The sequence below is a fragment of the Desmodus rotundus genome, chromosome 9, assembly GCF_022682495.2.
Source record: "Desmodus rotundus isolate HL8 chromosome 9, HLdesRot8A.1, whole genome shotgun sequence".
NCBI lineage: Eukaryota > Metazoa > Chordata > Mammalia > Chiroptera > Phyllostomidae > Desmodus > Desmodus rotundus.
Genome location: NC_071395.1, coordinates 43,375,967 through 43,391,875, shown reverse-complemented (window position 1 = coordinate 43,391,875; position 15,909 = coordinate 43,375,967). Strand labels below are relative to the sequence as shown.

At 42.1% G+C, this 15,909-nt stretch overlaps 1 protein-coding gene and 1 pseudogene across 1 annotated transcript; both read left to right on the top strand.

The window, feature by feature from the left end:
• The first annotated feature begins 4,137 nt into the window (after window positions 1-4,137).
• Window positions 4,138-9,093, top strand: LOC112301369 (putative KRAB domain-containing protein ZNF788). The gene is made up of 3 exons (XM_053911231.1): window positions 4,138-4,220; window positions 8,697-8,823; window positions 9,029-9,093. Exons 1-3 carry the CDS (start codon window positions 4,146-4,148, stop codon window positions 9,091-9,093), a joined length of 267 nt encoding a protein of 88 aa, XP_053767206.1. The 5' UTR covers window positions 4,138-4,145.
• A 359-nt stretch (window positions 9,094-9,452) lies between these two features.
• LOC128779222 (zinc finger protein 14 pseudogene) lies at window positions 9,453-11,186 on the top strand (annotated as a pseudogene).
• The last annotated feature ends 4,723 nt before the right edge of the window (window positions 11,187-15,909 follow it).

The window sequence follows — 15,909 nt, the reverse complement described above, 5'->3', positions numbered from 1 at the left end:
CTTTCTTAGGCCTTGACATGGATCTTCATTGTCAGCATCCTTGAGTTGGCCATCTGGTTTTTGCCAGCTGAATTCCCATGGCTGTGCGGTCCACATCAGCTGGGACCTTGAGGTCAGGCTGCCTCCTAGGCTATTATGGTTTTGCTGCAAAGAGCACTTCTGCATATCATCATTCAGTCTGCATGCCCATGTGCACCAAAAGTTGGCTGGAAGCAGCCCTGTGGTCTAAGCTGTCGTGCCTCTATCCTTGTGCCTGAGCTCTAAATTCCCACTGATTTTCTAGACCATAATCAGACACAGAGAGAAAGGAAAAATTGAGACTAACAAATTTTAGACAAGGTAAAAAGCAGAGCTTCCCCACAAAAAATATTTTTATTCTGTCAGCTGCCTCTGATTATAGGCATACCTCAGAGATATTACAGGTTTGGTTCCAGTCCATCGGATAAAGCGAATGTCTCAATGAAGAAAGTGACAAGAATTTTCTGGTGTATAAACAAGTTCTGCTTACACTGTGCTACAGCCTGTTAAGTGTGAAATACCAATATGTCTAAAAGATTAGCGTACATGTATTATTTGAGCTTGCAGTGAGTCACAATCTTGTTGCTGGTGGAGACTTGTATCTGTATTGATGAAAATGCATTATCTGCCAAGCTCAATGAAGTGAAGCTTAATAAAACGAGGTATGTCTATACATCTAATAGTCTGGAGGACTCTAGGACAATACGGCCAGCTAAGCTTTGTTAAAAGTCGGCTTTCCACAGGCCTCATGCACTGTTTGTATTTGGGGATGGGAATAGAAGAAAAAGCTTCTAATATTTCACTGTTTTCAGTCATGGAAACCTCATGTAATGTTACCACCTGTTTAATGAAGTGCTGTAAAATGGGATGAAAGAATTTTTTCAAAAGTAATTGATTTTTTTTTAATAAAAAATATTTTATTCTTACAGCATTTCTGATATTTTCTTTTTTTCAATTAAACTTTAATTTTCAATTACAGTTTACACTCACTATTATATAGTACTAGTTTCAGGTGTACAGCATAGTACTTAGACAATCATGTGGCTTCCCAAGTGCTCTCTCAATATGTCCAGTACCCACGGGGCACCACACTTAGTTCCTACAACATTATTGACTATACTGCCTATGTTATACTTCACATCCTCATGACTGTCTTGTAACTGTCAATTTGTACTTCTTAATCCCCTCACCTTTTTCACTCAGCTCCCCAGTCCCCCATCTGGCAACCATCAGTCTGCTTTCATGTATGGTTTTGTTTCTATTTTGTTTGTGTGCTTTGTTCTTTAGATTCCATGTCTAAGTGAAATATATGGTATTTCTCTTTCTCTGTCTGACTTATTTCACTTGGCATAGTGCCCTCTAGGTCCATCCACGCTGCCCCAAATGGTAAGATTTGATTCTTTTTGTTTATGGCCAAGTAATATTCTATCATATATACATACCACAACTTTTTAATACACTTGTCTGTTGGCTGTCATTTTCCAACATTTTCTGAACCCCACAATTAGAAAAATAGGATGTAATGTTATCACAGTAAAAATGTGTTGATAATTTCCATGTGTTTGTGATGTTGTTACATTAGTAAAGAGTGTGGAAAGAGAGTAAATTTCTGATGATTATAGAATAAATGTTTGGTAAGAGAGGAATCATATGTGACCTTCCTGTAAATTGAGTCTAGATGTCCAGTGCTGTCAGTCTTACAAATCACATATTTGGGGTTTTTAGGACTTGGTGGCCTTTGAGGATGTGGCTGTGCGCTTCACCCTGAAGGAGTTCCTTCACAGAAGAAACTCTATAGAGATGTGATGTTAACCTTCAGGAAGCTGGCCTTAATAGGTAAGGGTGACAACTAATCTTCTTGTTAATTAGAGGACAGTGTTTCTTACCCATTAGAGTTGTTCTAACATGTGTAATGTAGGAAGGGAGGACATTGGTAAATTAACTGGGTATAGTCACAGTTCATCATAGAACAAGAAACTAATTTCTAGAATTTCTAAAATTTTGGGATCATTGTTCTGGGTCTGCATTTTAGGTAAATAACGGGAAAATAATGACTTTGGAGATCAGCTCAAAAACAAGTGAAAAAAATAAGGTGAGTCCCACTCATAATAGAAAGATTGTCTCACATGAAAAGCCTGGTATGCAAAAAAATTTTTAAAAGAAGCAACCAAAACAATACATGCTTCAAATTTACTACTTCTGAGAAAATTTTCATTAAAGAAGTTACTCTTCTTTAAGACATATATGTTAAGCCTTGGCTGGTGTGTCTCAGTAGAGTTCCAGGCTGGTGAGTTCCAGCCTGTGAACCAAAGGGTCGCTTGTTCGATTCCCAGTCAGGGCACATTCATGGGTCCCGGGACCAGGTCCCCAGTAGAGGGCGTGTGAGAGGCAACCACACATTGATGTTTCTCTCCCTCTTTCTCCCTTCCTTCCCCTCTCTAAACACAAATACATAAAATCTTTTTTAAAGACATATGTTCAGTGTTTATAAAATAGTTCAGACGGAAACACCATTATTACACCCTATAATGAGTATCACTGTTTTGATAATGGCAAGGCTGAAGTCTTGCAGAACATTCAGTGTATTCAATGCCAAACAATTTGGATAAGACAGAAAACCTACACTTTGCACCAAAACATAAAATTGTAGTTCAAATATTCTAATTAATGTAAAATCACTAATAAAGAAATTGTAATTTTATTTTTAAATCCACACCCAAGGATATGTTTTATTGATTTGAGAGAGAGAGAGAGAGATTGGTTCATTGCTCCACGTATTTATGCATTCATTGGTTGATTCTCATGTGTGCCCTGACTGGGGATATAACCCCCAACCTTGGTGTATCAGGATGATGCTACCCAGCCAGAGCCTGGTGAGGTCATTTCTAAATGGATTTATAAGGTTCACAGTTCTATGAGTGGCCTTGCATCTTATGCCAACCCCTAACCCAGAATGACCTCAGACACCCTTGTCCCAGTCTGGCTTGGCCTGGAAGTCCCTCTTGCTCAGGACAAGGGGGGGGGGGGGTCGCTCCATCTGGAAACTGAGTCTGATATTCCCTTCCCACACCCGTGTCCACCCATTAACAGAGAAGCAGAAAGATGCTAGTGTCCCTCTAGGACCAGGACAAAGTGTTGTTAAAAGTAAGCAGCTTTGCAGTCAGAGAAAGACAGTTACCATATGATTTCCCTGGTGGAATCTAATGAACAAACTGAACTAACAAGCGAAATAGAGACAGACTCATAGACAGAGAGCATGTTGACAACTCTGCGGGGCCTTGTGGAGTAGAGGAATCCAGGAAAAAATAAAGGAAAAAAAGAGAACTCATAGACATGGACAAGTGTGGTACTTGAGGGGCAGGGAAGGTGGAAGAGGGCATAAGGGGGATAAATGGTAATGGGAAAAATACAATAAAAAATTAAATTAAAAATAAATTTTAAAAAAGTAAACGTCTTTGGAGGGGACAGGTCCCGCCAACCAGCGGAAGGTGGTTCTGCGGGGCCAGGTACCTATAACCCGCACCGTCGCTCAGGAATGAGAAGGCAGAACTGTCCAATCAGGGGCGCAGCAGAGCAGGTGGGTGGGGCCGCGCTCAGCAAACTGCTGGGACCGCGTGGCCGCACCGGCGTTCGCGTCAGTCTGGGCTTAACCGTCTGAAACGTCTCTCGACGCGACCTGTACGGGCCCTGGAGCCGTAGGAAGAATGCCGGGGGGCGGGACAAGCCCTCAGCCGGTGAGTGTGAGTGGCCGGAGGTCCTCAAACGGCAGGAGGGGCTGGTTCCCACCGGCAGCGGAGAGACCCGGCTGCCCCGCCGGCCAGTTAGGAGTCTGCAGACCCGCGTTCGGCGGCGGCTCTGCTGGGATCTCAGTCCCCACTGGCTCCCGTCGTCATTTATTCGTTTGGGAGGTTTGGGGGTCCTGTCCGGTCACTGCGCGGCGACTTCGGCCCTGGACCCTCCCCGGGGAGCTCTGCACCCGCAGCCCCTCTTCTCCCCAGAATGTTCGGTGACCACGGCGACTGCCCTCCGGAATAATTGTGATTCGGTGTCCGGGGTTTCGTGCAGGAGAGGACCTCTCGTCTGTGGCCCCCAGTCCCTTCTTCTCAAGGGGACCTGAAGTTTTCAAAATGTTTGGGGAGCAGGGTCTCAAATCCACGACCCTTTTCCTCCAGCCTAGCTCTTCAGGGACCCGCAATAAATCCGTAAGTTTTCATGTTTCTGTCCGCGTTCTTAGATGCCACCTTTTGGTTTCCGATTCGCGGAGTCAACTGTTTCTCTTCCAGCGTGCATTTCTAATAGATGTATTTTGATTGTTTATCACTTTTCCACATGGCTTATTTTAAAGATTTAATTTTTGCGTGTAGTTGTTTACATGAGAGGAAAGCTGAGAGGTAACCACCTGGAATACGTTGTGTGAAATCCACGTTCCTCTCCTCCAGGAGCTTCCCTGGGCGCAGACGTCCTCTGGGAAGTCCTTTGGGTGGAGGTTCCTCTTTGGAAACTTTCCTGGGTGTTCTGTCCTGTCGGCCCTGCCCCTTCCTGGGTCTGTCACCTTAAAAAGACTTACTTTGTTTTGGGTCTCCATTTTTCAATAAATGTAAAATGTATTTAATCAGTAGCTCTTGGAAGGTGGTGTGAAATAATATTTTCAAAGGGGCATGAGAGGTAAATTTCAGGAAAAAAAAAATATTCCAGGATTACATCGAATGTGTTTAAACTTTTGTTTCTCATTTTTTTCCCCTGAGCAGGAGTAGTACTATTCTAAAGTCTTTTCATTTTTTTGTTTGGGAGGTTTGGGGGTGATTTCAAGGGGAATTCCAAGGCATAGACGTGAACATCAGATGTGTTCAAGTATACTTAACTAATTAAAAACTTTTTTCTTGTTGTGGAAATAATATAATTATTTTCTGAAAGTAATAAATATTTGTGGGTTTTCTTGTTGAACTAGAAATATGACTTACAGTTTTCTTCTTTCATTTACACATAAACATTGGAGTTGTATGAATTTGCAGGATTCTTCAAACACTGGGCTTTATGTCGTTTAAAATAGCCTCGTGGTCCAAAGCAGTGTGACTGAGAGCTGAAGCCTAAAGTCAGTGACCAAGCTAAGGGCCCCTGACCTGCAAAGGGAAGTACCCGAAGGCCCAGTTGTTTCTGGGGAGCCTCCCCTGTTGGGGTCCTTCCTGCTCACATCCACCATGGAAGGAGCCTGTACCCTGGCAGAAGCTGGGATGCAGGTGCTTATGGGGGAAAGGGAGGTAACACTCCTGAGGTTTTAGTTGTGGCTCTCCTGGGCCTGTTTCTAGGCATAGGATGGAGTTTTGCAGTTGCAGTGAAGGTACACTCAGTGTAATTCGTGCACATTGAGAAAGTCTGTGAAAGTCAGGAGCCTGTGTCCTGGGTAAGATTTGTGAATTTGGGAGTTCATTTGGCTCAGCCAAACACTGCATCCAGCTGAGATAAAGCCTGAGAGACGAGGATGTCTGATCTCCAGCGTTCAATCCTGGGGCCACTCAGGTGTCACTTGCCTTTGTCCCCAGGGACTGGTCTACTTCAGGGGCTCTGTCTCAAACTGGAGAGTCTAGAATGTGAAACCTTCTGAAAGTGACTTTCCTTCTGTCCTATGGGAAGCAGGCAGCTCATCAGGGCTGATTCCAATACTGTGTTTCTTTTTTTTGGATCCTTTATCCACTGAATAGTGCAGTCTTTAAGCTCCAGTTTCCTTGAGCACTTTGTAATTGTATTCCCTGTGTGTGAAATAACATTTTTAATTTCCTGTGATTAAAAAAGGAAAGTGGATTAAGAGAGATGATATTGTTAAGGCAAGTAAATAGTGAAACTAAACAGAATTTTTGTTCCTTTTAAGCAAGAGAACCTCAAGATATGAGATTAGTATTTAAACTCTCAGGTCAATTTTCATTTGGACATCTGTGTTTGTGCCTGGGTATCCCTAGAGAACACTGAAATGTAAAAGGCAAAAGTAATTGAATTTCTATTTTAATCCGTGAAGAAAACTACTTAACGCTTATGTAAATCTTTGAAAATCCCACTACATGTAAGCAGCTAAACCAAATGCCTATTGAAGCATAATGTGCTATTTATTCCTGAAAAGACCCCCGTGTGAGATAAAGGGGAGGGACAAAGTAGGATGACTGTAACTTGTCCTTTTAGTTAGCAAGAGATTTGTACATTGTAATTTTGAATGGTTTACACTTTTGTAACCATTATTGTTTAAAGGAATTAAATCTTAGAATGGTTTCCTATGTAAAATACAATTAAGGGAAGACTACTAAACAGTAAAACATGGTGTATATAGATTTCTTTGTTTATCTTAAATAAATCTGTAAGATAGAAAAGTCTAACTTTAGAAGACTCACTGCCCACATATCCTGCTTCCTCCAGAAATGTTACTCCAGCCACCCCCAAATACATAGTTTTTATTATTTCTTGAGCCTTCTCTTGGTGTTTCGTTTTATAAAAACAATGTCAGCAAGTGCATATTGTTCTAACACACCTATCTTTTTGTAGTGAACAGTCAGACTCCGCACTGTGTGGTGTTTGCTGACAGCTTAGACCTCCCTATCCTCCTTCCCTGTGTCCACACCTGGACAGACAGATGAGAAAGTCCAGGGCTCCCTCCTCTGGCACTGGGTTCAGATTCCAACCACACAAGCCCTTCTCTGTGCAGAACTCTCGCCCTGGCCTTGCCCCTCACAAAGATTCTTTGCTTAACCAAACTTTGTCAGGCTCCTGAATCTTCTCCCAGGCCTGGCTTTACAATTCCTTGCAAAATCCAGTTGGGTGATGCAGAATCCCCCACCCTCCTATCTGACCACCCTCCATATCTGATCAGGTTCCTCTTACTCCACCGTCAGGTGGTGTCTGGTCACCCTGGCCTGTGTGCACTAAATCCTGTTTGGTCTGTTTAGCAGGAACCCTGATTCTTCTGATTCTTCTCTAAGTACTTTTCCATCCACTGACCCTCACCCTGGTCTCTGGTCATGAAGTCCCACTTGCCTGTGCTCTCTGTACTCAGAGTGGAGCCCAACCTCATTTTTTTCCACTGTGAAATCCCACCACAATGGTCTCTATAACTATCACTGTGGTTCTGAAGAAAATCTGCTTACCATTTTTGATAAGCATCAGTGAGTATTTTTTTTTTCTGTAACACCAAGTTACCACAATAAAAACCCAGGCCATTCTCAAGCCATATGAGAGCTGCTTGAGTAGCTTTCCCTGCCCTTTCAGAGACCTCTGTTATGTGAGATCTGAGCCTTTTCCTACCCTCTCAGCCACACCAGTACCGGTCTCGGTGTCAGAACCATCCCTCAACAGGTGACCATGACAGTTGCTTCCACGAGCAGCATGTCCAGACATGGGCACCCCCCTGGACTGTCTTCTCTTGCTCTGACTTGCTCACCTGCTATGCTGCCTGATGGTGTCCTGCCTCAGGAGGCGTTGCTGAGCCTCCCATGCCTCAGTTCTATGTGCAGCTGACCAGAGTGGGCAGTTTTGAGAATTTCTAAACATTCAGGAGCAGGAATATGGGATCGGGGCCCTCCTTAAAGTGGTCCTGGATCGATGTTTTGCTGGGATTTATCTGTGTGTTAGAGTGAAGCTGTGGCCGAGGCTGGATTGGCCCCAACATACCCTGGTGGTGGAGGTGGGAAATTGAGACTACCACCCTGTGCAAGAGGAGGGCCCATCTAGTGGTCACTTCTTAAACATTTGGGTAGGGCGAGGTCTCAGGGAATCACCAGGTGAGCCAACAGTGTTAGCCAGGTTGATAGAGACTCAGATATGGCCACCTGCAGGCTCTATGGGGGCAGGTCTCAGCAAAGGAACAAAGGCATCAGCCAGCACTTCTGTCTCAAAGAAAGCTGCTGCCCCAGCTCACCTCAAATCCAGACAATTCATTTCCCCCCCATATGTCCCTGGTGCCTTTCAAGCTGCTGCCCCAGCACTGGAGCTCAGAGAGAATGAATTGGGGTAAATCTATGTGTGGGCCCTTTAAGAGGAATGCCTGGGACTTCAGAAGCCCTCTGTCTCCCTCAGCCATAACCCCACTGGCTTTCACAGTCAGCCCTCACTCCTCAGTGGGGACTTCTGCAACTGAGAGAGCCCTCCTAAGTTTTAACCACCACACGTGGGTAAGGGAACAGCTCATTGTGCATTTCCACCCCTTACCAGTCTCGATGTGGCTTCTTTTTTATATCTTTAGTCATAGGACTTCTGTTCAGCACCTTGCAGGTGGTTCTCAGTGATGGTTCTGTAAAATAGTGGTAACTTTGATGTGATGGTGGGAGGATGAGAGTATAGTATTTACCTACTTCACCATCTTGACCGGAAGTCTTCTCGGGCTGAAAGTCTTAAAATGATAATATTAGTTTCATTTCCATAGCATTTGTCATTTCCCATCATGCTCTAAACTGTGCCATAGAGAAAAATAGGGTGCAGTGTGATCACTTAAAAATGTATTAATTTTCATGGGTTTATGATGAGTTAAAATTTATAAGGAAGTAAGTGTGAACAGAAGATACTTTTTTTTTTTTAACGAAGCCACAGAATGAATATTTGGAGACAACAGAATCATATGTAACCTTTCTGTAAATGGGGTCTGGGTGTCCAGGGCCGTCAGTCTCACTCATCGCACTGTGCACATACTCCGACTGTTTCAGGACTCGGTGGCCTTTGAGGATGTGGCTGTGCGCTTCAGTCTGGAGGAGTGGGCCTTACTGCAGCCTTCACAGAAGCAGCTCTACAGAGATGTGATGGGGGAAACCTTCAGGAACCTGGCCTCAGTGGGTAAGCGACAAGTTGTCTTCACCTTGTTAGTCAGAGGACAGGTGTTTCTTGTCCAACAAAGTTGTTCTAAGATGTGTAATGTCGGAATGGAAAACACTGGTAAATAAACTGAGCACGGTCACAGCTCACCATAGAACTAGAATCTCATAATTTTTTTTTATAATTTTTACTACTTTGGAATAAATTTTCTGCGTCTGTGTTTTAGGAAAGAAATGGGAAGGTCATGACATTGAAGATCAGTACACACACCAGGGCAGAAAATGCAGGTGAGTCACACGCACAATAGAGAGCAGTCTCTAATGTGAGAAACCTCGTATGCTACAACTTCTCAGAAAATTTCGACCAAATTGCTTTCTTATATACGACAAAGGCATTTGGTGTTTGAAAACAAGTTCTAATGAAACACAACATTAATAGACCCTGTATATGAATATTACTGTTTTGATAATAGCAAGGCTGAAGTCCTCTTGCGGACTACTCAGTATATTCAATTTCAAGCCATTCAGACAAGGCAGAAAACCTACTTTTTTTTTTGCTATAAACCGTAGAAATTTAGTTCAAATGTTCTAAATATAAAAATCCTAAATAAATCATGAATAACATGCTTCTTGTTGTTTTCCAGAAGTTATATGGTAGAGCGAATCTGTGATGGGAAAGAGGGTAATAAATGTGGAGACAACTTCAGCCTTATTCCAAATCTCAATCTGAACAAGAAATCTCTTGGAGGAAAACCATGTGAAAAGAGCATGTGCAGGAAAGCCTTCACACAGCAGTCTCATCACTGGAACATCAGACGTCACACTGGACACAAGCCATGTGGAGAGAATCCATATAAACGTGGTCTGCAGTGCACTGGAAAACATGAAAGAAATCACAATGGAGAGAAACCTTATGAACATAATATATGTGGTGAAGCCTTCAGTACCAGGTATTTTCAAGTAGATGAAACCAGAGAAAATCTTTTTAAGTATAAGGCATGTGAGATAGCATCTAGTGATCTCTCAATCCTTCCAGCACGTGTGATCACTCACCCTGGAGACAGACTTCATAAATGCAAGGAAAATGAGAAAGCATCCATTTCTCCCAGTTCATTTAAAATACATGAAAGGAGTCACACTGGAAGGAAACCCTATGAATGTAAACAATGCGGCAAAGCCTACAGACATCACAGTTCTCTACAAATACATGAAAGAAGTCATTCTGGAGAGAAACCCTATGAATGTAAAACATGTAGAAAAGCATTCACTTGTCTCAGTTATCTTCGAAAACATGAAAGGATGCACACAGGAAAGAAACCCTATGAGTGTAAACAATGTGGCAAAGCCTTCAAATACTACAGTTCCTTAGAAGCACACAAAGTGAGTCACACGGGAGAGAAACTCTATGGATGTGAGGCATGTGGTAAAGCTTACAGCGGTCCCACTGCCTTAAAAACACACAGAAGAACTCACACGGAAGAGAAACCCTATGAATGTAAGAAATGTGGAACAACCTTTAGATATCACAGTTCTTTACAAACACACGAAAGAAGTCATTCTGGAGAGAAACCCTATGAATGTAAAACATGTGGAAAAGAATTCACTTGTCTGAATTATCTTCGAAGACATAGAAGGACTCACACAGAAGAGAAACCCTATGAATGTAAACAATGTGGTAAAAGTTACAGATATCACACTTCCTTAAAAACACACGAAAGAACTCACACTGGAGAGAAACCCTATGAATGTAAAACATGTGGAAAAGAATTCACTTGTCTGAATTATCTTCGAAGACATAGAAGGACTCACACAGGAGAGAAACCCTATGAATGTAAGGAATGTGGGAGAGGTTACAGAGATTACACTTCTTTAAAAGCACATGAGAGGAGTCACACTGGAGAAAGACCCTACGAGTGTAAAACATGTAGTAAAGCATTCAGTAGTCCCAGTTACCTGCGAAGACATCAAAGAAATCACACTGAAGAGAAACCTTATGAATATAGAGGACATAATAAAGCCAGATATTATACTACCTTAGAATCACACGAATGGCTTTACACAGGAGAGAAACCCTATGAATGTAAACAATGTGGTAAAAGTTACAGATATCACACTTCCTTAAAAACACATGAAAGAACTCACACTGGAGAGAAACCCTATGAATGTAAAACATGTGGAAAAGAATTCAGTTGTCTCAGTTATCTTCGAAAACATGAACGGACTCACACATGAAGGAAACCCTATGAATGTAAACAATGAGGTAAAGCTTTCCTTTCTCTATGAGATTTCCAAGGACATGAAAGATATCACACTGGAGAGAGAAACTATAAATGTAAGAAATGTGGGAAAGCCTTAATTTTACATACAAACTATCGAACACAGTGAGCATGCACTACTCTTCCCCATCCCGATTTTATTCTAGGAGCAGAGAGACATCTTTGCAAGTCCAATGCTTTTCCCCAGTGGAAACATCAAAAAGGGGTGTGGCTTGCAAAGGTAGTCATCCAAGTTTTAATTTGGTTGTACCAGGTGACCTGTAGGGAGAGGGTATCATTTTCCATAATAATCCTAGTTTAGCAAAAGGAGATGTCAGAAATTTTCAGATACACTATATCTAACTGTAGGAAAGCCTTCAGTCATTCCAGTTCCTTCCAAAGGCATGAAAGGAGCCACTGGATAAAACCTTTTGAGCATAAACAGTGTTGGAAGGGCTTCAATTTGCATGCATCCTTACATGTGAAAAATCCCAGGGAAAAGAGAGAAAGCTATATGTGACATGAAAAAGGTTGATGGAAATTAATCCATGTATAATGTTCCAAAATTCAACATGGAAGAATTAGTCTTAAAGTTGTATGTATGTAGTGTTTATCAAGCTTGTTTTGTGAAGTACATCATTGCAATGTAGATTTTGTGTTGTTTATTTTTAATTTATTTTCAGAAAGAGGAGAAGGGAAGGAGAAAGAGAGGGAGGGATACATCAATGTGTGGTTGCCCTTGCTTGCCCCCTGTTGGGGACCTGGCCCACAACCCAGGCATGTGCTCCTACTGGGAATTGAACCAGCAACCCTTTGGTTTGCAGGCTGGTGCTCAATCCATTAAGCCACACCAGCAAGGGCACAATGTAAATTTCTAAATAAAAAAATACTGAGGTGAGATAACTCTGGGAATTGTCTTGCAGCGTTAGTCCATCAGATTACTACACAGTGCTTTTTCCTTAAATGAGTTAATATTTTCTTTCCATTTTTAAAGCCTATTAGATCCCTGGGTGAACTGAAGTGTATTTTAATGTGCAGTTCAGTTTTTTATACTGCTTTATTTGTCCTCTGTGAAGGGGTCATTGGAAAATGCCAGTTTGGCATTTGTTGGGATTTTCCCACTGTCTTTGCGACAGTTCCTGGGCATCTTTCGTCCCTTAAATACGTGGCCTCGTATTGTTCCTTGTGTACTGACGGAACTCTTTCCTGTGGTAACGGGTGTATAAAAGCCTTTTTCCATACAATAAATGCTTGGAATAAATTTTATGCATGGCCCATTCATGAAAGAATACAGTTTCATGTGAATAAGTATTTTTATATTTGGGCTTTGGCTCATTGTTCTTCATTCTGACTTGTATTTGGTGACTAGACTCTGATTTAAGAAGAGAAAGACTTGTTTAGAAAAAAGAAGAGAGATCTGTAAAAGGACAAAAAAAATTACCCGTGGGTAATGTTAGAACCTAGATTTTTAGAATCCATCACCTTATGATTCCATCTTAGATTTACAAGTAGCCTCCTTTGCGTGAGATGTGGGAGGGAGCAATGAAGAACACATCAGTCAGATTTTGAAATCACCACACAGAGAGAGACAGATGTATCGGGCCTTTGAGTCCTCGATCTTTCGTTCCAGTTTTCAGATTCTTTGTCCTTCCAGTCAAGACTGTCGCATAACCACCACCAAATATTTAATTGACACTTTCATGGAGGTGCAGGTTTCCACTGCTGTTTTCTCAAGATCCACATGAAAGGTCCCTCAGAGTTTGGGGTTTTCTGTAAGCCCTCTTGTGTCCACCAGGAAAGTGAGTCAGACTTCATGTCCCTGTCTCATTCCCGTCTTCTCACGATTATATCCCTATAGGATCTGATTTGTATAGGAAACACCTTATGCTGTGAACAGTGCTGTCGATGGGCTTTCCTGACTCACCAGGACGTTTACAATGTTGCTGCCTCTGCTGCCTGTGCAGGGGCTGCCTTGACCCGGCCCATCCATGTGACTTCCAGCACCGCCCTCCTGTTGGGAGTCTGTGTGTGTTTCCTGTTACTTGTAGCTGCCTGTAATCCCTCAGTATGTTCACACTTATGTTTGATTGCACATGATTAAGAGTATGTGTGGTTTTGGTCAGAATAATGCTTCTGTAGTTGTTTCGTAGAAATTTTTTATCAACCATTTTCTAAGCTGTTGTATACCACCAAATAATAGTTTTTCATTTCCCGAGAGGATATATGAAAGTGTCCCCCTGTGGATATCTGGATAAACTGCGGTTCTCCTCGTTTAGTGATTCTACCTTGAGTCAACTTCATCACATGCAGTCAGGTTCAGGTAATTTCCCCCCGGGCATATTTTACTCTTTATTCTTTTATAGTTACAATTTTTGTTATGAAAGTCTTTGATTCTTAGTAACCAAAAATTTCAATCATGGTTTTTCATCGCCTTCTAGCCAGTGACCTGCAGATCATACCTGTAGCCAATAGAGTAACGAATTCCAATAACGACTGTGACCGCAAGACGCACCTGACTAAGGGGCATGACATAAAAGTTGCTCGGAACTGTTATGGGAGTTTCACTTGTGCTAGATGACGTGATACTAGGGACGTCGTCAAGACGTTTCTGTGTATTGAACGTATGCGGTGGTAACCTTAGTGTTTCCTAGAAGACAAAACCAACGTAGTGGAGCTAAACTTACTCTGTAAGAAGCCCCAGTCACTCATTAGTAAGAAGAAGCCTACAAGTTTAGGTAAATTTTCAGGGTACACAATTCTAGCACAGGAGAAAGAGTCCAACCAGGACTTCCTTGGTAAAAGGCTACACTCGATGCCAATGTTGCAACATCCCGTGTTATGTCACGCACTTTGGAGTTGACACACCCAATTTCGCACAAACAAGACACTGGGATTTGGATGTGAGGCATGAAACAAACAAGGTCTTCCAATCCTGGTGCTTATGCTTTTGTGAGAATAGAGAGGAGAACAGCCAATTGTAAAGCTTTGTTTCATAACATGGTAATAAGAGATTTGGAGGAAAGTAAAAGATGACACGTGACATAATAGGGAGTCAGGGGTGCATATATCCTTACATGATGGTACAGCCTCGTGAGTAAGGAGGTCCTCATTAACCACTTGTATTCCCACAATGTAAAAAATGTTAAACACTTTCAGGAACTGCTAGGGTGTGAAAGTAAGTAGAAGGTGGCAATACATAATGCCCTGCTCTTTGATAAACAATAATGATTCCCAATAAAGATACAGACATGGTCTGTTACCATTTTTGCCATCACTGCATATTTTCTATATGGAATATGTGGTTGTGACTTTGGACATTGTTATCTGGGACTCGAGGCTTTGTATTGATTTCAATCACAAATATTTGCGGTGTACTTTTACATTTAACATTGTCTGAAAGGATTTTTCATTCATCTTCAAACTTGCAAATGTTGAAGTGTTTGGCATTTTCGTTTTGCTGCTCTACCCACAGAGTGACACAAACCATGGAGTCCTCCCAATTGGAGAGTTACATCCTTCCCCACTGCTCCAGCCCCTCCCAAGTTTATTCTACAGCAGGGACCCCACACCCAGGACGGGTTCAGAGATAAAAAGGGATCTAGGTATATGAGACCCTGAGCTAGGGATGAGATCATGCACCTTGGGGGTCTTCAAAGGGTCCTTGCAGGGTGATAAGAAGAGCAGATGTTCAGTAAATAGAAGTTTGCCCTGCTATACAGGTAGGTCAAAAAGAGGTTATCGCTGGTAATCTTTTATTATGGCCAAGGCCCCTAATTCAAGTTCTTCTGGGTAGTTAAAGGGAGGCGCAGAAGCTTCTCTTGAACCTGCTGGTAAAATTGTGTTTAGCTCAAAGTAACCTGCATACCACTGAGGCACAACTTGGGAAGGCTCGTGCTGAACCCACACAGGATGGTGCACTCTGGGAAAAGATGTGTACACACTCGAGCCTCGCTGTTATGTCACATGTCATTTTTATCTTGCCTTCAAAGCCCTGATTTCCATCTTACAAACAAAAGCTCTGCTCCCAAATGCCTTCTATGAATGCTGGATTGCTCTGGCTGTCACCGTGCTTGAAGTGACCACAGGATCTCAGCACCAAAAAGGGACAAAAAATACTCTGGAACCCACTTTAGATTTCAACCAAGGCCCAAGGAAATCTATTCTATAGCGTGGATCTTAATACGGCTTGTGAAGAAATAAACTTGTTTCTGCTTCACACAAAGGAGTCTGTCCTTGTCAATGAACCATTTGTCTTAATTTCCTAATAAAAGGTGAATTGGGCTGCTTGGCAGTGCTTGACTTTCGCATCCTGGTGATGAATCTGAGCACCTTACTGCCTGCCGCTGTGAAGTTAGACAATTCGTGTAGCTCCCCTAAGTCTCGGTTGCCTCGGTCAGCAGATGAGGTCACAGTAGTGCTTCCATGGTTAGAAGTCTGAGAAGATGAAATGAAATGAGCCAATCCACCCATGGTGCTGAGTGCCTTACAGTTCCTGTAAGAATCACTGTTCCTTTCTCATTGTCATTATCATTTTAGACTGAAAAGCAGAACAACTCTCAATGGAATCTACAACATTCTACAATACATATGAATCTTGAAATGTAAGAAACTGGCCTGTAAAACTGCAGAGAAGTAACGCTTTTAATAAAGTTCCGTGATGACTGCTTTGTTTTCATTATGGGTGTCTATTTTCCATACTTCCAAATCTTTAACATAAATGCTGAGATGATTACTTAAGGTAATTCATGCCTTCCCCACAAGATAGAAGACTTTGGTTGATTCTTTCTCCCACTACCACCTCAAACTTTATGTTAATATTTTAGCAGACCATGAAGAAAAAAGTATTTTTAAGT

Bases quoted from the DNA above. Each gene is read 5' to 3' on its own strand.
- LOC112301369 (XM_053911231.1), top strand. From the start codon at position 4,146: ATGTTTGGGGAGCAGGGTCTCAAATCCACGACCCTTTTCCTCCAGCCT. The intron at 4,221-8,696 runs GTAAGTTTTCAT...CGACTGTTTCAG, and splicing joins CAGGGACCCGCAATAAATCC to GACTCGGTGGCCTTTGAGGA. The intron at 8,824-9,028 runs GTAAGCGACAAG...TCTGTGTTTTAG, and splicing joins CAGGAACCTGGCCTCAGTGG to GAAAGAAATGGGAAGGTCAT.